Below are 23,568 nucleotides of genomic sequence, written 5' to 3' on the forward strand. Positions count from 1 at the left end.
AGGAATGACTATGTCTAATAAATAATGCTGTGTATGATAATGCTGGAGACTTGGATCTTGAACTGAGTGTTAAATACTTGAATCTTAGTACGGAGAACTCAGGAATTAAATATTTTGCTGCATCTTAAACGAGCTAAACATGTTTACGTGATAATATGATCTCGTAAGACCTTTCACTCGACACTTTTGAATCGGTATACTACCAGATATGGAAAAAACTTACAAATATAAAATCCTGAAAACGTAATTTATATTTTAGAAAAGCGAATGCAGAATAAAAATGATTTTCAAAGAAAAAAAAAATAATAATATAACAATAAAATACTGCCTTCAAACGACCCGCCAAATACCACTCATAGCCCTAAGCATCTAACAGTAAATGCGTGACGTCGGAGAAGGCGTCCTGATCGCGTCACGTGACATCTGGACGTTTCTGGCTCGAGTCGCCTTATAGGAACTGGCCACTACCGCATAAAAAGGAATCCACTGTGCGCGAGACGGTAGCCGGCACGGAGCGTGAAAATGCAGACTTTTCTCAGGGGGAAGCGCGTAGGCTATTGGTTGAGTGAGAGAAAGATGAAGAGGCTTCATTTCCAGGACTTCGCTGAGCTGTGCAGGTAGGGCTGTCTTCAGCAATGAATGCGTGTGCTTTCAAGAATGATGATCTCCATGCAAACCTTTGACAGGAAACTTTGTGTCACCGTTATTAGCGCGGCTTCCCCGTGTGTCATCGCTTTTTATCCAGGATGTCATCTCTTTGCAGCAAGCAGTTCAGCTGTGGTTAAGATCCCTTTCTGCGGTTATGGTGTTTATTGTACTATTAATGCTTAAGAGCATGGTGATGCATTGAATATGCGATGTGTTGCGGTGGGCATCTGGATTGTTCAGATTGCCTCTGAGTGAAGTCAGCACCTGTTTAAGGATGTAGTTGCAGTTTAATGGGATTGGATAGACTCTCCAGATGTCACATTTTCATTTTGGTTGTTGTGGTTTATAGACATGATGTAATCTTCAGATGAGTATGAACTGTTGCATTTCAGTATGAAATCATTCCTCAGTTCAGTAAAGTACAAGTGATGTTGAAATGCGTTAGCTGTGTCATGGATCTGAAGTCTTATCTTTGTCATTAACTTGGGGTGCAACAACTGACAAAGAGTAACAGTCATTGACAGCGCATATTATTGTGACAGTCTCATAAATGAGTCGCAAGTACCTTTAGAACTTAGTATAAAAAAGCTGCAAGCATTGCAGCTTAATGTTTCATATTACAGCTAAAAAAATACCATGGTTAATCTTTTTTTTTAAATTGACTACTGGACAGGCGAGTAGAAACTTGCTTAGTTATTTAGAGGGCAGGAAAGTTGGAAACAGACATACTGCTTCAACCTCAGTCACTCCTATTTTCTATATTCCTGCATTCAGAATTTCCAGTTGTTTATTTTTCATATCCCTCTTAACTCTCTGCCTGTACTAGTTATAGGCAGTCCCTTTCTATCTGACATATTCACTGTGTGGTATAGCCAGGGGTTGTATTGCGTAAACCCTGTAATTTCAACCAGCACAATGTTTTGGAACACCCTAGAATAAGGGCTTTTCATTATTTATGTGTTTATGTAATTTTGCAAAGCCTAGGAAGGTAGAGAAAAGTTATCTTGCCCTGTTATTGTTATTATTTTTGTTATTACTGTGATGTGTTTTACATTCTTGCATTTTGGTGAAATACTCCTACTGGTCTCCTGTTTTTCTTATCAGAATGGACTAATGTTTTATTAACTGGGATGCTTTGTAGGACATAACCTATTTTTTCATGGGAGTCCATGGAATAAATGCTCCAGCAGTTTACTTCACTAGATTAGACACTTTACAAGACTGTAAGACATAACTTTGTCCAATAAAAACCTGTATTGTTGGTCATTCAGGACATTCTAAGCGATTCATTAATCATTGACTACATACTGTAAAGTACATGTTTGCATATGTATGTGTGTGTGTGTATATATAAATATATGTGCAACATTGAGTACAGTGTACATGTTAAATTAACATACATTCATAAAACGCTGCTAAGTACACTTGTGTATAAAATACTAGTATATAATATATAAGAAAAAAAAAACATTCTGAAAGTATGCAGATTGGACGTGCAGTTGTTATTAGCATAGTTATAAACATAAGGCTAAGTACAAACAGAGATGCACACTTTTTTATTTTTTAACTAATCATCTGACTGAGAAGCAACTCGATAGTTAAAACTGAAAGGAGAGCAAAACAGTTGCTATATTGTCTGTATAGTTCCACATATACAGGACCAGTTGTGCTAAAGGTTTGCCTTGATGAGTTCTAATGTATGAAATATTACATGCCCTTTCCAGGAACTCTAGGATTGCATTCCATAGGGATCAGTATGTTTCAGATTTCCTTAATTATTTCATTTAACTTTCCCTTAACAATCATTTGAACTGGGGTAGACTTTCCCCGTAATTGCCTTCCTGTGGTATGTATACAATTTTATAGTTCTACTGCTTGTCTATTTTCTGTGTGCTGCACATGCTGAGGTCCTTTAGTTTTCTGTTAGGGTTTTATGGAAGAGTGAAAGTAATTAGTATGCCCTTTTCTATATTTTGCCTTAGGTATGTCTTTTCACCTGTATAACTGTTCACATATGTGAATATTTTGCCATTAGTATCATATATACCATCTCCTCCTCTTTGACAATTATTTATATTTTTATGTTTTATATGTACCATGGAATCCTAGTCCAGCTGTACCAATGAGTTTTTTTCAGACTTTCCTGTTGACTGCTTACAATGTATCTTCAAATTTTAGTATACTCCCTGTAGTATTTTGCCCTTTAGCATTCTGAAACCATAGCTGGCCTTAGGCATAGGCCAACTGGGCGAGTGCCTAGGGTGCCGCTGTAGCAGTGATGCTTTTTCAGTATTTATTTGGTGTAGGTAGACCAGGCCGGGGGTACCAGGTGGTGTGGTGGGGTGCCATGGAGCCCTTTTGCCCAGGACACCAGTTGACCTAAGGCCGCTCCTGGCTGAAACTTATCCATGTTGATAGTTATCAAGAACTGAGTTTTCTTAGGTGTCTGATTCTTGTTTGCCTTTCCAAGGAGCATCTGGTGCTTAAAAACAAAGGGACCTTAAAGAAGTTGATGGGGAATACAGATTCATATAGTATCCCTGTGTCTGTCTCCCAAAGTGACCTGAGTTTTGTAATGCTTTCTGTCACTGTATCTTTAAACACTTTCTTGTATTGTACTGTTTTTATCACTTTTCATTTTGAATGGTATTGAAATCTTTTTAATCTGGGCATACATTATTTATTACTTCATTATATGAACCATAAGAGCCTGTCAGATATGGTTTGCCTTTTCATGGGAATCTTTTCAACTTTGTTTTGCATTGCATAGAAATCAAAATATTTTCCTTCCTAAGTATTTAGTTTGTTTAATTTTCCCACCTGACTATAAGAACTGTTCATTTGAGTAGTCTGACTAGCTGTCAGTTCATATATTGGTAGTACACAGTTTTTGCACTGGTGATAGATTTGGGGAACATTTTTTTCTTGTGCTGTTTTAGGTGGAAATTTCACTTTAGATATATTTAGTCTGGTGGGCCCATGTCAAGGTGAGAGAACCTGTATGGTGGTTGTTAGGAGTGGGGACTTGTCCACCAGAAAAGCTGTACTTTTTTATTTCTTTGTCAACACCCAGTTGCCAATGCTGTGGGTGATTGTATGGCACCAGCAGACCAGTCTTTGAGTACCGCTCTGTGATGACACTTGTAGTCCTTGAGTACCGCTCTGTGATGACACTTGTAGTCCTCGAGTACCGCTCTGTGATGACACTTGTAGTCTTTGAGTACCGCTCTGTGATGACACTGTCTTTGAGTACCGCTCTGTGATGACACTTGTAGTCCTCGAGTACCGCTCTGTGATGACACTTCTAGTCTTTGAGTACCGCTCCGTGATGACACTTGTAGTCTGAGTACCGCTTCACGATGACACTTGATAAGAGGCACTTATATTCACTGTTTTCCAGTTTTCTATATCCACTCTGATTTTCATTAATCTGTAATATATAGCAGTTATGCGGTGTGTTCATTGTTCGATTAACCTTTTTGCAATGATATTAATTTCATACTTTCTTTGGATTTTAATGTTGTACTTCCTTTTCAGATTAATAGACAGAAGCATTTGCATGTAAATATGCTTGCCAAATACTGATGCAATGCTTGCTGTTTAATTTTGTGATATAATTGAGTTCAAAATAGTTGAAATGGTACCACATTTCTCTGTCATTTAGTGGTTTGGGCTGTTCAAGTCTTAAGTTTTAGTCAGGTAGGAAGTTCATTTGCTGTAGTGACAGTGGTGTCTGAAGTGTTCAATGCTATTCCGAATGTTCCTCAGGTTCAAGTTATAATAAATCTGCACCCCCAGCTAACTGACATTGCACTTCTGTCCTTGCTTTCTTATTTTTTGGTTGATGTATCAATAAATCATTTATTAAGTAGACCGGCTAGGCGTCATACAGAAACACAAAATGTAATAGAATGCTACAATAAAAGACAAAATATAAAACAAACATATGAGAAAGTAAGCAGAAATGAAAGCCTGCATTTTGATGTAGTAAGCATGAAAGACTCTTGTGTAAGAAATACTTAAATATCAGTAGGTCTTATTAAAAGATGAGTTATAGTGATCCTCTAAATGCTCCCCTAAAAACGGCAATCCCCAAACCCTTTTGGTAGTAGAGTCTACATGTCTAGGGCATGTAACACAGTTGATATTTGCCCAGACATCTGTAAATGCATTCTAGGAGATAGCAACACCTCTGAAAAACAAATTGGAGAGCCCGTGCTGGAAGGTAGAATGCAGCAACTCTTGCAGGGCAATAGATTGACTTTTCCAAAATAAGTAGTTACGAAAAAAAACGGATATAACACGGACACTCTCGGCAGTAGTTGTAGATGTTAGTGACAACAGATCTGATAGGTTTTTGCTTGTTTTAATCATTACCTCTGAAAATTGTCAGTGCTGCAAATATTGGTGCAAATGCAGAATATAGTAGTTTGTGTGTGATACCATGTAATGTGGACAGCGTAAAAAAGAGAATCATGCCTGTATGTGGGCAGTTGGAAAACTATAACTAGGAGCACTTGTGCCATGAAAGTAGTAGGGTTTGTTAATAAAACATATTGCATTTTAAAGTCCATGCTGGAACAAGGTAGTAATATTAAGGGTAGTACCTGCAGTACTGAAAATGCAGGAAGTTTTCCCAACAGTGGTAAATTTGGCAGGTTTAGTCGTGATGGTCCAGTTTTAATTTTGCATCACCTGAATGAGTCTTTGGGTGTTGTGGAACATTATATTTTTGGTACGGTAGCGTATATTAAACTTGTTCCGTTTAACTTCTATCAGAGGGAACATCAGAAAGATCTTGTAGCAGATTTATGAAGATAATGAGATATTGGCAGAAGATGAGTAAGATAGTTTTGTTGTGGTTCAAGTAGAAATTGCGGAAGTATGCTGCATACTACTCAAGATTTTTGCAGAATGTCCGGATTTATGCCTCATACTTTTGGCCTTTTTCAACAAAAATTGTGGTTTTCCTGCAAATCTTAGATGACTGAAATCAGAAAATAATGACAGACATTTGAGATTTAGACTTCATTTCCTTTAAAATTCATGCTAAGGCGAAACCTGTTATTCTGTCAACTTTCTGCTTTTGTAAGAGCAATATTTTCTGTCCCTGGGTTTGGACACATGCCTTCCCCCATTATTTATGGCTTTGTCCAGATTTCTTACCCTCAGGAGGTTGAGAGTTATTGTATACTGTAAACCATACCTCTCAACTGTTCATAATTTCACAGAATGCCAAGATTTTTTTTCATATTTTTGGTCTGCCCCTCTTAAAATTTGTTGTTTTTCTAGCAAATAATTGAGGAATGAAGTCACTAAATAATGACAGACATTTGAATTTCAGACTTGATATCTTTCATAATTCAAAGCCTGTTATTCTAGCCATTTTCTAAGTTTGTAACAACAACATCATTTAAAATCTGTCCCTGATTTTTGGGCCTTTGTCCCAAGAGGTTGAAAGGTATGCTGTAAAGATGTTAATAATCTTGAAGTGCAAATGGATAATGTGGCTGAGTAGTTTGATTGTGGCTTCCTTTTAATGTTAAGAATTTTAATAATGTTGATTAGGGAATGTTAATACTGTATGAAAGGGATAACCGTGGACTCTTACAATAACATTGTCAGAATAGAATGGGTGATGTATACATGCCATACGTATTGTTTGTAAATAAAGAGTTTATCAAATTATCATTTCTAGTTAGAAATGCAGTAATCATGTGATGGAAAACACAAAGAGGAAGAGGAGGAATGGATCTATTTTTTTCTGAATTAATTGTTTTTCCATTTTAGTAGCCTGTAGGCTTTTGATATATTTTGGGGCATTTAAGTCAGGACCATTTTTAATAGAACAGAAAGAAAACAATTACGTGTTACAGCATAATTTCTAAATACTTTATATTTTAGTGCAGGATGAGAATCATCATCATCATCATCATCATCATCTTTCGGCTGTTCCCATTAGGGGTCGCTACAGCGGATCATCTGTTTCCATTTCTTCCTGTCCTCTGCATCTTACTCTTTCACTCCAATCACCTGCATGTCCTCTCTCACCACATCCATAAACCTTATCTTAGGCCTTCCTCTTTTTTTGTTGCCTGGTAGCTTCATCCTTAGCATCTTTTTCCCCAATATACTCAGCATCCCTCCTCAACACATGTCCAAACCAACGTAATCTTGCCTCTCTGGCTTTGTCTCCAAACCTTCCAACCTGGGCTGACCCTCTAATATACTTATTCCTAATCCTGTCCACCCTCGTCACACCCAGTGCAAATCTTAACATCTTTAACTCTGCCACATCCAGCTCTAACTCCTGCCTTTTTGTCAGTGCCACTGTCTCCAACCCATATAACATAGCTGGTCTCACTACCCTCTTGTAGACCTTCCCTTTCACTCTTACTGGTACTCGTCTGTCACAAATCACTCCTGACACTCTTCTCCACCCAGTCCATCCTGCCTGTACACTCTTCTTCACCTCAATTCCACACTCACCATTACTCTGAACTATTGATCCCAAGTATTTAAACTCATCCACCTTCGCCACCTCTACTCCTTGCATCCTCACTATTCCTCTATCCTCCCTCTCATTCACACACATATATTCTGTCTTAGTCCTGCTGACCTTCATTCCTGTTCTCTCTAGAGCATATCTCAATCTCTCCAGGGTCTCCTCCACCTGTTCCCTACTCTCACTACAGATCACAGTGTCATCTGCAAACATCATAGTCCACGGGGACTCCTGTCTGATCTCGTGTGTCAACCTGTCCATCACCATTGCAAATAAGAAAGGGCTTAGAGCTGATCCCTGATGTAATCCCACCTCCACCTTAAACGCATCTGTCACTCTCACCATAGACCTCACTGCTGACACTACCCTCTTACATATCCTGTACCACTCTTACATACTTCTCTGACACTCCCAACTTCCTCATACAATACCACAACTCCTCTCTAGGCACCCTGTCATATGCTTTCTCTAAGTACAAAAACACAATGCACCTCCTTCTGACCTTCTCTGTACTTCTCCATCAACACTCTCAGAGCAAACATTGCATCTGTAGTGCTCTTTCCTGGCATGAAACCATACTGCTGATCCTTAATCATCACCTCCCTTCTTAACCTAGCTTCCACTACTCTTTCCCATAACTCCATGCTGTGACTGATCAATTTAATCCCTCTGTAGTTACTAAAGGATGAGAATACGTTTCTGAATTGAGACCTTTAGAGAGAAAAAAAAAAAGCAAGGGTTTTGTAATTTGGAAAACATGAAATGATGAAAATAGCATATCAAATAATGAATTAGTAATTTTAAGGATTATACATATGCATAATATTAGAAGCCGCGGTGGTGCAGCGGTAGCATTGTCGCCTCACAGCAACAGGTTCTCCCGTTCGATTCTCGGCTGGAGCGCCTTTTGTGTGGAGTCTGCATGTGCTCCCCGTGGTCGAGTGGTGTTTGAAAGACATACGTAAATGGGCTTGCCTTCGTTGAAGGTTGGGCGTCGAGCTGGCACCTCGGCACCGTAAAAATCTACTGCCAGTCATTAGCTGACCGGAGTTCCGCTGTGGCGACCCCTAACTGGGAAAAGTTGAAAGAAGACCAACAATACATATGTATAATATTGGGTTGTGGATATGAATTTGGTGGTGAGAGAGGAATGAGAGAGAAAACGGTTTTGAAAAGTCTGTAATTTTGATTTTTTTTTTTTGAATTTTGAAGAAGAAAATATTATGGCTTTCCTAAAGTTATGACTGACTTTAGAATTCCAGGGGAGGTGCATCTAATCTGGGCCAACATTTTTGGCTTGGTTCTGAATGCAATGATCAGCTTTAAATCCAGGATAGAAACCATAAGTGTACCCTTAATACTTCCATCTGGCAAATGTCCGTGCACTACTGTCCAGTCAATAACTGCACTGAACTGTCAAGGACAAAACCTCAAAACTAATAGTACAAGCCCCCACATACAACTTCTGAAACCTGAATCATATTGGTCATTTAACAGAAATCTTACTTTCCAAACTTCATTACTCTGCCCATGTGTTCTCAATACTTGTGTCTGTTGTGTATCTTGGATTGTGTGATGATTGAGAGGTGTGCCGGAAGAGGGCATGCATCTATCTTTTTACGTGATTTTACTAACACACTTCGTTGGTCGTGTTGGTTCTCTGTCTTTTTTGTTCGTAACACTTTTTGTGAAATCTCTTTATAACACAGGCAAATGGTATTACAAGGTAGAGTTTTTTGATTTTCTGAGAAGTTTGCCATGCCTTTATTACAGTTATTGTATAAACACGTTACTCTGATTTATTTTTCAGTTCTCTGGTCTAAGACCATAACATTAAGCAATGAAATAATGCTTGCAGGCAAATCCTTTTTTTGATAAAGTCCCTTGCAGGAGCTTTATGATTCAGGGAGTCCTTCTGCTGACTTAAACTCTCTCTCTCTCTCTCTAGCTGGTTGCTGGTCTCCATATTTGTTCACTGACTTTACAATTATGTATTTTTAATATGCATTGGTAATGGAAAACAAACTTCTGTTGTTTGAAAGACTTTTTAAAGTAAGGTTAGTTTAAAACAGTTTTGACTGTTCTGTGAAAAATACCTCTACAGAATTTGATAATTGCTGGACTTACCTTGCAATTGAAAAATGTTCATCTAAGGGAACAATTGCAATATGATGAGAAATGGGAACCACTTTTCGTTAGTAATAAAATCAAGGATGCTAACAGTTATCCAGAATGAATCTGGGTAGAACTGCGCCTAGTGGTACTGTAAGTAGCGACCAGTTAGAAATAGACAGGAATGAAGTTATTGAATATGTTACAGGTTTAAAGAATATTATTCTGAACATTTTAATTTCTTGTGGTTAAATTAACAAAGAATTCTCTCAGGAGTATAATTCACTAGAGATGCCATTCTTAATGTACCAGTAAAGCCATACTTTGAAGAAAATAAAACCACCCTTGACAACAGGGAGCCTCTTGTTATAACTTTCCCTTTTAAGAAGAATTCCGTATTTTATATAATGAAGTTGCACCTAAAATAAGAACTAATAGTCGGTCTGGACTTGAAGAAAATCTTATTGAAAGAATAAGAGCTTTAGTGGATATAAGTGGGTGGGTTGCTCCTTACTGTAGATACATCTTCGCTTTAAGTAGTGACATCTTGATGATTGGAGATTCTGCAATTTGATGTCTTCATAGAAAAATGTCTTTTTAGTTACAATGACCGCATTGCCTGGAGCATGGATTCTGGGTAATAATTTTTGCAGTTAAGAACTTGTATAAGAGAGTAAAATGGGGAATTGTACCCCTGGGAATTAATGATATTGGGCCTTAAGAAAAGCATGCTGAGATTCTAGATTACATGTCATTGTAAAGAATGATGGTACACTTGTTACAGGATTTTGCCATTTCCTGGTCTTGTGGGGATTGATGTTATTTGGCAGAATGTTTTAATGGCTAACTGGGACACTGCTGTTTCTAAAAGTAAATTGGATGTTTAACCTAACCTGTAGGAATTTGTGGCAGGAAATTTCAAGTATTTTTTCAGGATGGAGTACATCATTCTTCTCTAGGATTAAAACACTTCTTTAGCACTTTATAACAGCTTGTTTCTACCGTTTTTCATCTCTCCTTAGAAACTAGATAGGATATTACATGGATTTTGTAAATTATGTTATGGAATACTAAAAGAATGAATAATAAAAAGGAAGAATTTGGTGTTTATGTTGTTGTCTGATTCAGTAGATTCTTGTATTGCTGCTTAAATATAGTTTAGATAGGAAGATTCTGCAGTGAGCATTAAAGGCCATATTAAGTATCACAAATGTAGGACCAGACTCGTGTGTGTGTGTGTGTGTGTGTGTGTGTGTGTGTGTGTGTAGTGGGTGTGATGGTTTACACATTAGTAGTACCATTTTTTTATTGACATTTGTTGACTGGGAAAGTCCACTGGGTCAGGAATCCATTTTCAGTGGAGGCCCGGGGAGAAAAGCTCCACACTTAATTCAATAAAATAAAATATAGACACTTGACAAAAATTTTTAAAAAGTGGAATATGCAAAAGTTGACTTTCGGCTTTTCCTGGTTAGGGGTTGCCACAGTGGATCACCTGTCTGCTCATGATTGGTAGTGGAGTTTTACGATGTCGAGTTGCCAGCCCGGCACCCAACCTTCCACAAAAGGCACACACACGCACGCACTCACGCCTAGGGCCAATTTAGAATGTCCAATCCACCTGCAGCATCTCTTTGGGATAAAAACTATAAAAGTAGAATACACAGACATATAAAACTTAACAATATGTATCAAAACTTATAAAAACTTAGGCAACAGTTGGTAGTATAGTAAAAAAACTTGAGTTGTTTCTTTTTTTGGCATTGCATGAAAACATGGCAGTTCTTACCGAACAGAAAATAGTGGTAGTAGAGCTGTTTTGCTGTTAGGGTAGTAGTTATTTTGAACTATGGAAGTGGGTTAATATTAAGTAGTGCAGGTTTTATGGTGGCTTGTTTGTGTTGCATTGGCATTTGAGGTTATTATAGCAATAACCCACGCCTGGGTGTGGGTAATGCGGGATTTAACCACGGTTGGCACAAACAAAGACAACCGTGGTTAAATCCCGCATTACCCACACCCAGAAGTGGGTTATTGCTATTATACTATGCCATTATTTAAGAAAAGAAACAATTACTTTTCTTAAATAATGGCATTGTATAATGCCTCTTTGCTGCCCTTCCGCAGCTGTCTGGCATCCGCGGCAGTTCTGATGTACTGAGCATGCCTACACAGTACATCAGAGCTGTGGCCAAAAGCAACGGAGAAAGCAAGATCTCCGTTGCTTTTTTACTGTTTAGCTATGTTAAATGGGTTTAACATACTAGACAGCTTTAAAATAAGCAACGGAGATGTCCGTTGCTTATTTTAAAGCTGTCTCGCTATGTTAAACCCATTTAACATAGCAAAACAGTAAAAAGCAATGGAGATCTTGCTTTCTCCGTTGCTTTTTTTTTTTTAAACCTGTCTCGCTATGTTAAATGGGTTTAACATAGCGAGACAGCTTTAAAATAAGCAATGGAGATCTCCGTTGCTTATTTTAAAGCTGTCTCGCTATGTTAAACCCATTTAACATAGCGAGACAGGTTTAAAAAAAAGCAACGGAGAAAGCAAGATCTCAGTTGCTTTTTACACACTGTGCCGCTATGTTAAAGGAGTTTAACATAGCGAGACAGCTTTAAAAAAAGCAACGGAGATCTCCGTTGCTTTTTTTAAACCTGTGTCGCTATGTTAAACTCTTTTAACATAGCGAGACAGTGTTTTAAAAAAAGACTTATACTAATGGAAAAAGTCCGGGCGACCGGACCTTTTTCCATTAGTATAAGTCGATTTACAACGTGCACGCTGTCCAATCAGCGTGCACGTTTTGGAATATTAATAGGGGGTCATGGTATAATTAGGAAGTATGTTTTTAATGCTACTTCCTACATCTTTATACACTCTGTTTGGGTAATATGGGAGGGTAAGCAGTCCCCTCTTTTAGCAATGCTATAAGAGAACAAGCATTTTCCAGTTCTTTTGTTGGGCTCAGTTACACTTAGCAGCAATTTGTTGGAGGATCTTAGGGTACATGTAGGAATAAAAGTGTGTAGTATTGATGACAGTGCTGGGCAGGAATAAAAGTGTGTAGTATTGATGACAGTGCTGGGCAGGTATTTGGTTTCTAAATTAGTTTATGGGCTAGCATTAGTTGGGGAAAGCAGAGATAGTTTGGGAAATCCAACCAGTTCAGTTCCGTTCAGAGATTGCTTGGCAGTGCTGTGAGCTGTTAGGCTTTCCTGTGGCGAATTTAGCTGTTTTATAGTAGCAAGACTGACGTATTTCGCTGATGGATGAGTGAAGGTTTGTAAAGATGACACTACCATAAAGTAGGGCAGGGATGAGTAAGGTACTTGCCAGTTTTGTTTTGGTGGGTTTGTCCATGTAGAGTTTGTGACGATAAAGTTTGCCAAGTTTAAAGTGTGTTTACTTTATTGCATTAAGAATGTGTGTTTCAAAGGTGAGTTTGTCGTTAATTGTAATGCCTAGTAGTTTGGCAGTTTTCACTATTTCTATTTCAGTTCCGTCTTTAGAGAAGATTTTGAAGTCTATCTGGTTGTCTTGAAGAGAATAATGTGTTTTTTTTTTTTTTTTTTTGGCGTTTAGTAGCAGCTATGAATTGTTTAGCCATCATTCAATTTCTGTAAAAGCATTTTGAGTAACTGTGAGGATGTTAGAGAAATTGTTTGAAGTAGAGATTATTGTTAAATCATCGGCATACTGAATAATTTTACCTAGCTGTAAGACTTTGTGGAGGTCGTTAATAAAGATATTGAAGAGTAATGGTCCCAGGACCCTGTGTGACTCCTATGTTGTTTGACAGATAATCAGATTGGATGTTATGTCACTTTACAGATTGTTGTCTGTTGTTTAGGTATGATGTAAACCAGTTGAAGGATTTGGGGGAACAGCCAAGTTTTGTTAATTGGATCAGAAATTTAGTATGTATAACTGTGTCAAAAGCCTTGGATAGATCCAACAGGATTACTGAAGTGGGGTGACCTCTATTTAAGGCTTTGTTAACAGTATAGCTAATTGTACTGTAGCTGAATATGCTAATTTATTGTTTGACTGTGAAATTATTCAACTCACTTTGCATATATGTATTACCATTGCAGGTGCTATTTTAATTATTTTGTTCCAGATTTTTTTTTTGCACCTGTGCCTAATGACCAAAATAAAATATAAAAACAATACACCTTGTTACCAAAAACTGTATAATACTGTATTGTATCACCTTGTCGCCAAAAACTGTATAATATGGTATTGTATATATTAAGGAAGTTGCATCACCTTGTCACCAAAAACTGTATAATATGGTATTGTATATAGTAAGGAAGTTGTATCCCACTGCAAAGGTTTGATACTTAATACTTGCTTTGGAACATACACTATAAAAACCCATCATAGGGCATTGGAATCGATTCTGGGCCTAGAGTATTAAGAAGTAGCGGACTAATTTTGAACATCTGAATTAAACTCTGTTAACAACAGTAAAGCCTTCTGTAGTTTTACCGAAATTAACTTTATTAATAATTTGAGTCACAAAAAATAAATCTAATAATAAAAAAACCTGTTAAAATGCTGCCATGTTAGAATTGCTTACATATATTTTTTGGTGAAATATGGGCTTAAATTGTACTGTAACTCCATTGATAACTACAGTTATTTGATTTCAAAAGGCTATAGTTGAAGAAAGCACTGGAATGAAAATTGATGACTCCCAGAGTTTGATTTAGCTTTGTTACACTGAAGATGGAAATTTTATTATATTTCTTGCATTAACCTTGTTATTGGGTGAACATTGCTATTTTCCATCATTTCAGAAGAAAGCAGAAATTATTCCACTTTATAAGGAGAATATAAATGTAACCCCACTAACCATATATCAGTAAACATAATCTCCGGTATGTGAATGTTTCAGTCACAGTTTGGCTGTACTTTATCATTTGATATGCTACTGCAATTTTTTTTTTTTTGTTTGCAGTCTGGTATGAAAAATGCTGTTGGTCACTATTGGCTGTTTTAGATAACTGCAGTAGAGACACAGTATTTGAAATCATTTGGCTTCAAGTTCAGGTTTAGACTTAAAGCATTTTGAAACAACAAATAGTATGTGTCAGCATCTCAGTTTGTGTTTCAGTATTGATTAATTGTTTTTATACTCTTTTTTTGCTTGAGGTTTTGTTATTGCAAAGGGCTTAGGGCAAAAGCAATTTCTAAATTAGAATTGCATGACAACTCTGGAAAGAAAGAAAAATAAAAACATATTTTGATATATCAATCTTTGTTACAGAATGAAGGCCAACAGATCATTTTTTTTAAATCTGTTCCTTTATTTTCCACTTGCTCCCTAGGAGTCTTCTGTCTGACTGTCACTCCAGCGACTGTCTCTACACTTGCCTACTTCTCTACTGCAAACCTCATAAACCTAATTAGCTTGAGTGGCAGACATAGGTCATTGCTAACAGCACAGAGAAATTAAGAGAGTTCTGCCTCCCTTGCATTCCCTGTTTCTGCTTCCTTCAAGTGAACTAGCTGATACTACATTCCAATATGTGACTTTATGTCCCGTATAGGTGAACTCCAGATCCTTGTTGATGTATACCTATTTATACCCTCCCTGCAGGAGAGGAGAGCTGGCTGTTGTGTGCATCATCCCACTCTCATGGGTGGTGCTCTACTCGAAGGCTAAGTAAGCAAGCCCATTGGCTGGTTTATAGGTTCATTGGTGTATACTATGCTAATGACCACAAGGGCACTCATAAGCCTAGCCATGCAACCCAAATGTGACACACAAATTTGATTTTGATTTATATAGGTGGTGATTTACTGACTGCTTCTGTTCACAGGGGTAAATTTCTGATTACCTGTCCATTGAACCAACTTGCCCTTAAAAAGGGATGGGGGAACTCTGTTTCACATAGATAGGGAGCCTGTTCCAGAGCGCTGTTTATTTCACAAGCAGAATTTGGGTCTTTTAATCTAGTAGTTCTGATGCTGTTTGCTTTGTGGATGTGCAAAAGGTTAATCAAAACAGGGTCCAGGAATGCCTTGTGTGCCAGGCAAAGATCACCTCTCGGGAGGTTGAATGATAACAAGTAGAGACGGTGCTTTGAGGTGATCAGTTTAGGATATTGTGTTTACCGTGCTCTTTCTGTAAGGAACCAGTGTGGACATGTAAGGAAACAGTGTGGACATTCCAGTTACTACATGTGCCTGGTCAGATACATACCAAAGGGGCATTATTCTCCATGATGGGTCTGAGGGGCGATTACAGTGGTATGATGACCTCTCTAGACCTAGATGACGTGCCCTTGCTTATAATCTGAGCAACATAGAAGGATTTTCTTTCTTTCTATCCTGTAGATATGCTGGTCAAAGGCTAGGATACTATCTGAGTTCCCAGATCCTTGAATAGTTAAAGCTACTTAAGGCTGTTATATTGATGATGTCGTTGTGGTAGACTTCCCTGAAGGTACTATAATGCATTTCTTTGTATCTTGTTTTAAGACATGGCTTTGGCACCAAATGTTTGTCAGTATTCGTCTTTCCTGAAGGGTCTTCTCATCGTGGGGGGCATTCAGTGACTGCCCCCAGTTTGCAGTCATCTGTGAAGTTGGGTAGCCAAAGATCTTTGACTTTGGCATCTGAGAAGTAGATGCCAAAGAGTATTGGGCCCAGCACAGAGCTCTGGGGGACTCCACTCATGACTGACCTCTTCGTGAAGGTGGCCTCACTGATTCTAACCTCCTGAGTCCCACCAGTGAGCCAGCTAGCTATCCAGCATGTTATAAAGGGGTTTATACCTAGTTCCATAGGTTTGTTTATAAGTGGGTTATTGTATCAAATGCTTTAGCCAGATCTAGGTAAACAGTATGCACCATTTTCCCCTGTCCATTGCCTTAGTGACCTTTACAAAGAAGTCAACCAGACTCCGTAAATACGACTTTCCTCCTGACAAAGCCAAACTGGGATGGATCCAGTGTCTGGAAGTCTCTTATGTCCTTGTTGATAATTTCCATGACAATTCTTTCCATGGCTTTAAAATAAGACTAGTCAGACTTAATGGATCTGTAGTTTCCAGGATTTGTTAAGGTCCTCCTTATGAAGGTGGATGACCATTGCAGTCCTCCATTCACGTGGCACAAAGCCTGTTTTGAGGCTATAGTTGAATAATGACCCCAGTGTCCTGATAAGTGATATTTTTGGGATGTTATTGTGGCCCACTGAGGCCATGTTCTTGGCTTTAGTGAGTGCAGCCAGTTCATGCTCCCTAGTTTTAGTTGGAGGGGTTATGTTTGAAGGTATTTTTGAGATTGTTGGTTGGGGTGGGGGGTTGGAACTGAATTTGTCCACTAACTGGTTGGTTATTTTGCCAGGTTCAGTGAATTTGGCACCATTAACCACCAGTTCAGCACATTGCTGTGTGCTGCCCTTGAAGTTTCTGACAAAGCTGTAGAAGGCTGTATGGTTATCTTTCACCTAGGAAACTATCTTAACCTCAAAGTTTCCCTCCTAAAAGCCTGTTTATTTTTTAGAGAGAGTTTCTATTTTTATGGGAATTACCCTTCCTGATTTTTGCAATATTTTTTCCTTTTGCTGCATATCCTGTGTAATTTGAAATGTCACCAGGGTGGTTTATTTGTAGGAGTAGTCCTGGCTTACTTTTAGGTACAGCAGCCTCTATGGCTGTACAGAGTTTCTGAGATCAGTTCAGGATAGGATGCTGTGTTCTATGGGGCTGGAGGGGCATTGAATTCTGACAATCCATCACTTAATAAAAGATAATTTGCCTTGGAATTGTTCCTGCCTGTTACTGGCTTTTATGAGATTATGGAGCTGATTATGATTTTGAAGGAGACAGCTTCATGGTCAGACCTTACCAGGGAGGATGAGACTTTGGGGGTTGCAGCATTCTCCCACGTTTTTAAGCACAAGGTGTGGTATGTTGGAACCTCTAGTGAGTGTATTCACTGTTTGGTCAAGGGTGTTTGATTTTACAAAGTCCAGGAATCTCTCTGCCTGTAGATTTGAAGCTGTGTAGGATTCCCAGTCTATAGATGGGTAATTAACGTCTACCATGAGTAGGGTGCTAGGTTGGATGGTAAGTGTCTCTATTAGGTCCAAGTATGCGTTGTGAGCTTCTTGGGACATGGAGGATGACTGATAGCTGGCTAGGATATGGTACAGAATTTTGTCTCTGGTGATCTGCATGCGGAAGAACTCCAGTGCTTCATCCTGTTTGACCACCCTAGAGATATGCTTGTTATTCATGTGTATTGAGACATTTCCTTTTGCCCTTTTCTGTGCCGCTACTGGTCTAAAAGTGTGGAAGGCACTGAAACCTTGCACTGTTGGGGTACTCTTTGCCACTTTAAACAGTGTCTCTGTAACTGTACAGATGTCTATATTTTCAAGTGTGAGGAGGGCTTTGAGGGAGGGTTGTTTTTTTGTTTATACTCCTGACGTTGAACAGTAGCACCCTGAATTTCAGTTGAGTTGATTTTGCTTTGTCAGTAGGTTTGTCACTTTGGCATTTTGTAAAAAAAAAAGGCAGTATGGTGTGGATAAAGTTTTAGCCAGTATTTGAGAGCCTAGAGTGGAGAGGCGCAGACTATCTTTGGCAAAGCAATGTGGTCTGGTAACCATGTCCTCTCAAGCTAACAGATATTGGATCCCTTTAGAATGACAACAGAAAGACAGCCAGTTGTTGAAATACATCAATAGGTTTTTGCTCATATTATAGCATCATTTTTGCTGATGGTAATATGCTGCTCAGTGCTAACCTCATACCAGCCTGAGACTCATAGTCTGAAAACATCACAATATCTCTTCATATATTCCAGAGAGGTACATCTGAGGTCATTTACACTTACATGGACTATGATGGAATCGTACTGGTGTCCTGTGCTGTAATGACTTAGTGCATGCATGATTTTTGCGGATTCTGGCTCCAGATAAGCAACTAATAGTTATTTTCTCCTTGTTCAGCCTGGTTAGAGGGGCATCAGTACAGCTTAAATGGTGTCTCCTATGATGAGAGTCCTGGAAAGTGTTTGCCTGCCTTAGGGGCTTAGTGTTGGGGCTCCACCGAGAGTGGCAGTATTTGTGGTGTTAGATGTTGTATTTTCTGAATGCCTTTGGACTTGCTGAGGCATAACTTTGGCAATAGGTGATCTAGGCAGTCTTTGTTATTTAGGAGGATTGCATTTAGGTGCCTCAGAATATGTTACTATACATGTGTGCTGTGTATTATGTGAAGTTGAGTGGTTTTGATAACTTGATGTGCACTTGTATGCTAAAGTTTGACCTTCAGTGTCATTGTGCAAGTACATCTCTCCCTTACTGTGTTTGCTTCTTTAATGGTTAAGTGTTTGTCAGTAAACATTACACAGTTGCTATATTGTTGACCTATTCAGGTACAAACCTTTTCTACTGGGTCCAGTCATTTTCATCAATTTAAAGTGGCTATCACCAGTTTACAATATGTTCTACTCAATGTTTTGGTAATGCACCCTTTGTGATATATTTCTAGCAAGGTCACCTTCTCCTAATACACCATATATTTTACCTTTTCCTTCAGTGTCCTGTCATGCTGACTGCAAACTGCATTGTCTTGGCTTAATTTGAGCAGATGTTGAGGAAAATGTTGGTAAATTTATATTTTAAATCAAAAACTTGATTTTTTTATTACAGACTCTTAGAAGTCCCATAATATTTTACTTGGTTTTAAAAAAAAAGTGATTGTAACTAATTCCTTATTTGTGAAGAGGGATTCCCAGTATGTGTCATTTTTTTTCTCTCAGCTTTTTGGAAAATAAACGCTTGTAAAGTGTTAGAAAGCAAAGGGTGTGTAAAATTCTCTGCATTTTTTCAGTTAGAAGATAGAATGCTGAAGGTAAAGCAAATGCACAGCAACTCGTGTTGGTGGAGGGGGCACATGCTATTGGGGGAGATGGAACAATGTACTATATTACTAATTAGAATCATGTATTACATGGAATATAAAGATACATTAAAAACCTTTTTAGCTTCTTCCTGCAGTTGTTATATTAAAATGGCAGTATTACGTGTTGTAAATCTTCTCTTGCATGCTGTCAGTCAGGTTTCCAGACATTTGACTAGATATTGAGCAGTACATATTGATATAGGGGAGTTTGCCTTTTCAGAAAGAAATGACAAAATGTTGCATAACAAGCATAATGCCTAATTGTGTGTGCTTTTGTAGCTTTGAAGCTGTGTAGTTGAGGATTTCTAATGCAGTAAGTAGTCATGAAATGTCCACTCCTCCCCATTGTTTGCAACAGGGGCCTACCTATGAGGAACATAGGGTATCTTTCATTTCTGAAGGAACACAGACCTTAATATTAATGTGTATAGGGTGTATATCGCTTCATCTAAGTTTACTTAACTCGAACGGCTGTTCATTGAACTGACATAATCAAACAGACCTTCATCGAATGTTCATATCGGCTAACGTTTTTCCCAGGGAAGGAAGTCACTTGGCCAGAACTTACAGAAATTTGCCCCTTTCCCCACTGTAGTGCAATCTCTGAGTTGGTATATATAAGTAGGGGGTGTGTGGGTGGTGCAGCCCCCCCCCCACATTGAGGAGATGTTGAGTGTAGCTCCCCACATTGGTAGGTTTGATGTACTGTGATGTGTGTCTAGGATGGTATGCTGGCCAAGTGATTTCTACTGTGAGGAAAAACATTCGCTGATGTGAACATTCAATGAAGGGCTGTTAGTTGACGTTGGTTCGAGGTAAGTAAATTTCGATGTGATGTAGACCCGCATGTGGAGTATGGAGACAGAGTCCACATAGTTTTTCTGGGAGTATTCTCCTAGTATTAATGCAAAATATTGTTTTTGCAGGAAGATTTGCATCCCCCACCTCCCTAGTGTGTGTGTGTGTGTGTGTGTGTGGGGGGGGGGGGATGAGCCCGCACTACAATATTTTTTTTATAATTTGACAGATCACTGCATGTTTATGTAATACACTATTTTACTTTAATGCAATCTTTGATTATATCATTTCTCATCTTGAAGTGGCTTTATCAGCCAGCTGTATCTTAATTTGATCAATTATGCACTCGGGCACATTCTTGTGATTTTGTTAGAATGACATTCTGAATGTTTATAAGATGGAACTGTAAGTTCCAACTGTACAGATTTAGAATTGTCATCTTGTGAGGTGGCATAACATCTGCTCTTCCTGTTGTCATAGGACGCTGGATATACACAGCTGCTGTTAAAACCAGTTTTAACAGGATCTGTGGCATGCAGAAGGGAGGGTGTGTGTGCTCATTTCATTAAATCTCTTCTTTATGTCAGCTGTCTCTTTAACAGTGATTGGTAATTATAGTAATACGTTTTACACAGCCCAAGGAAAATGTTCTTGGAAGTAGTATTATTATGTAGTCAGTGTAACCCAAGCATGCAACATGGTTTAGGAGCACTATCGAGTACTAGACCAACATACAGACTGGTCTGTCATTCTGCAGACACCCACAGCTGACCACTACAAGATGGCATGCAAATACTGTATCCCACAAGCAGCCTGCTGATGGCCTTCCAGTCCTGTTATGTTTTGATTATACTTGCTTGTATTATCTGACACACTGCTCAACACATCTTCAAAAAAGCATTGTGTGGCACATGGTTAAAATGTGTGATATGTGGGGAGGATGTGTGACAAGTTATCAGTTTTATAAGTGGAACCACAATATGCAGTAGAATCGAGTGCAGCAATGTTTCATAGTTCTTCACTACATACCAACACCAATACATATGAATTTATGCTTTAAAGTATCAATTGATGGTGTATAAACGTGCCTTGTCCTTGTAATAAAAAAGGACTTTTTATACTAGAATGTGTCTGTTGTGAATATCATATTGTGTGATGGATGACAGGGCAGGAATCTATCTTTGTTATATTACGTGGGCATGGCATCATTGGGGCAGGTCCAAAATGCAAATAACTGACCATGGTAATTCCTGCATCCTAAGGTAGGAGAAATACAGAACTGTTTGTATTAATGATAATGTTCAGCCTGAGACCTGTAAACTCCATTATGAGTAGATGTCTGAAAACGAGAAGACAGTGGCAAAGCCAATAACTCTGTAAGTTGCACATTTTTTGATACTTATAGAAAATTGGAAGGCTGTGGGCTCTGTCTCCCCAACTGTTGCTTAGATTATTATACCTTTTCTTATTCTCCACCATATTACAACATTGAGTGGGTGTCATACTTCTGAGGTGCAGTCCCTCAACTGTGATTTTAAACTGATGTCTTTTCTGGCTGTTGTAGTGATAGTCCATGTAGACGTTAAACATACAGTATTTGTTCAGTGAAAAAGTTAAATTTCCTCTGTATCTTGATGAGAGTGGATGAAAATGGTTTTATTCGATCTGTGTGGTTACTTGATACTGGGATACTGCTGTACAGGCAAATGGCTGAGGCAGAGGTGTTGGTGGTGGCACTTGGGTACCACAGTATGGGCAGCTGGCTGAAGCAACTGTATTGGATAGGAAACAGGAAATGCTGCAGCATAGGCAGGTGGCTGACGCAATTATGCAGGACATGGTGTTTTTTGCTGTGGATAATTTGGGGTGGTCTCCCACTACAGAATGATACAGTTGTGGGTAATATCAGGTAGTAGTACGCAGTAGGTAGTTTTGTAAGTTAGTATTAGGCAGGTGATTTGAACATCCATATGTTGTCTAGCCATGCACCCTAAAGAGTATCACTGGTGGACTACCTCCTTTCTTGATTAGGGTCAGGCTACTAATTCCTAACATTACCAGTGTTTCCTCATGCTTAAGAAGATCTCATAAAAGGGTCTCTCATAACCGGGTCTTTCATAGCCCAAAAGGCAAGACTGACACCTCCATTTAGGAGCCAGTATGAGATGGTTGCAGCACATCTGACTCTCTCTTGCAGGTATGTAGATGGAAAGGACTGTGTAGACTGGCAGTGCACTTGGCACAATTCTCACGTTGCATAGGTCATATGCATGGATATGCACTTGTATGCACTACACAGCCCAGTTGCTAAGACTGCATAGTTCCAATACAAATGTAGTCCCAGCTGTGGGTTTATGGTGGCCTGTTCTGGTGGGGTCTAAGACCTTTGACCCTCTGTGCACCAGGTAACATATGTAGATGGAAAGGACTGTGTAGACTGGCAGTGCACTTGGCACAATTCTCACGTTGCATAGGTCATATGCATGGATATGCACTTGTATGCACTACACAGCCCAGTTGCTAAGACTGCATAGTTCCAATACAAATGTAGTCCCAGCTGCAGGTTTATGGTGGCCCGTTCTGGTGGGGTCTAAGACCTTTGACCCTCTGTGCACCAGGTAGCATGGGAACACACCGGTGTCCAGCTGTGCTGTCATCCTGGGATGGTGTGTGATGCATACTCGTTCATTTCCCAGCTGCCCTAAGACATGCTGATGTGGACCATCTAAGCCTATTCCTTATCACCTGCCTGTATACTCCTTGGCCAGCTGATGGTTTGAATATATTCCACATGCATTTATGGGTGCTTGTCTTGGAATTAAATTCAAGAGATTGTGGAGTTATACTGCATGTTGTGCTATAATCGTTAATGTATTTGTGCAAAATATTATTTTTTTAACATCAACCTCATTTTGTTTCATGCAAGAACAAATGAGTCACCTGTGAATCCATCATGGGCACATCTTTGGGTTGTCCTGATTTTTTTTGGGCTTGCCTAGTACAGGTCTCAACATTTGTATGAAACAGACTGCAGCCTGTGATATAAAATAAAGAGATATTAATATACTGGGACCCTACATTGCCACTGATTTAGTTTCTTTTACCAGAGTGCAGTACAGAGTTCATTTTCAAAGATTGTAATGATTGCTAGCCTGGATGCATGTGGTCTTGGCATTTTGCTAGTGTCCAATGTTCTCCACCACATACATCCTGTGATAATAAGTGCCCACAGTTTTCCTTTTTTTTTTTTTTTTTTAATAAAATGGGTGAATGCAAAGAAAATATATACAACTGTAGGGGATGGGAAGTTATTTAAGTATAATTATTTTTTAGACATGCTTTTGAATTAAGTTTTTTTGTTTTTGGTACCATTTTTAAAAAGCATAGTTGTGTGGGTAAACTGGGAGTAGTATAAGCATATTTCTTTGTGAATTATGTTTTTGCTACTACCACCAGTTTGCGTTGTACTGTTGTATATCATTCTTTGTATTTTACTGCTGTATAGTAGTTTTTCTTTAAAGTGTGTGTTATTTTTTAATTTTTCTGTATGTTGTATTCTTTGTTTATTCTTTCT

General features: G+C 38.7%; 1 protein-coding gene across 2 annotated transcripts in view; it reads left to right on the forward strand.

Moving 5' to 3' along the window:
* Window positions 1-407: 407 nt before the first annotated feature.
* ITPK1 (inositol-tetrakisphosphate 1-kinase) overlaps window positions 408-23,568 on the forward strand; it is a 1,534,199-nt gene continuing 1,511,038 nt past the window's right edge. For both annotated transcript variants that reach the window (XM_044074569.1, XM_044074570.1), the window contains exon 1: window positions 408-617. In XM_044074569.1, the coding sequence (XP_043930504.1) occupies window positions 523-617 (95 nt within the window). In that variant the 5' untranslated portion in view covers window positions 408-522. The remainder of the gene's footprint in view (window positions 618-23,568) is intronic.

Source organism: Protopterus annectens, chromosome 6.part0, assembly GCF_019279795.1.
Source record: "Protopterus annectens isolate FY-2018-M chromosome 6.part0, PAN1.0, whole genome shotgun sequence".
NCBI lineage: Eukaryota > Metazoa > Chordata > Ceratodontiformes > Protopteridae > Protopterus > Protopterus annectens.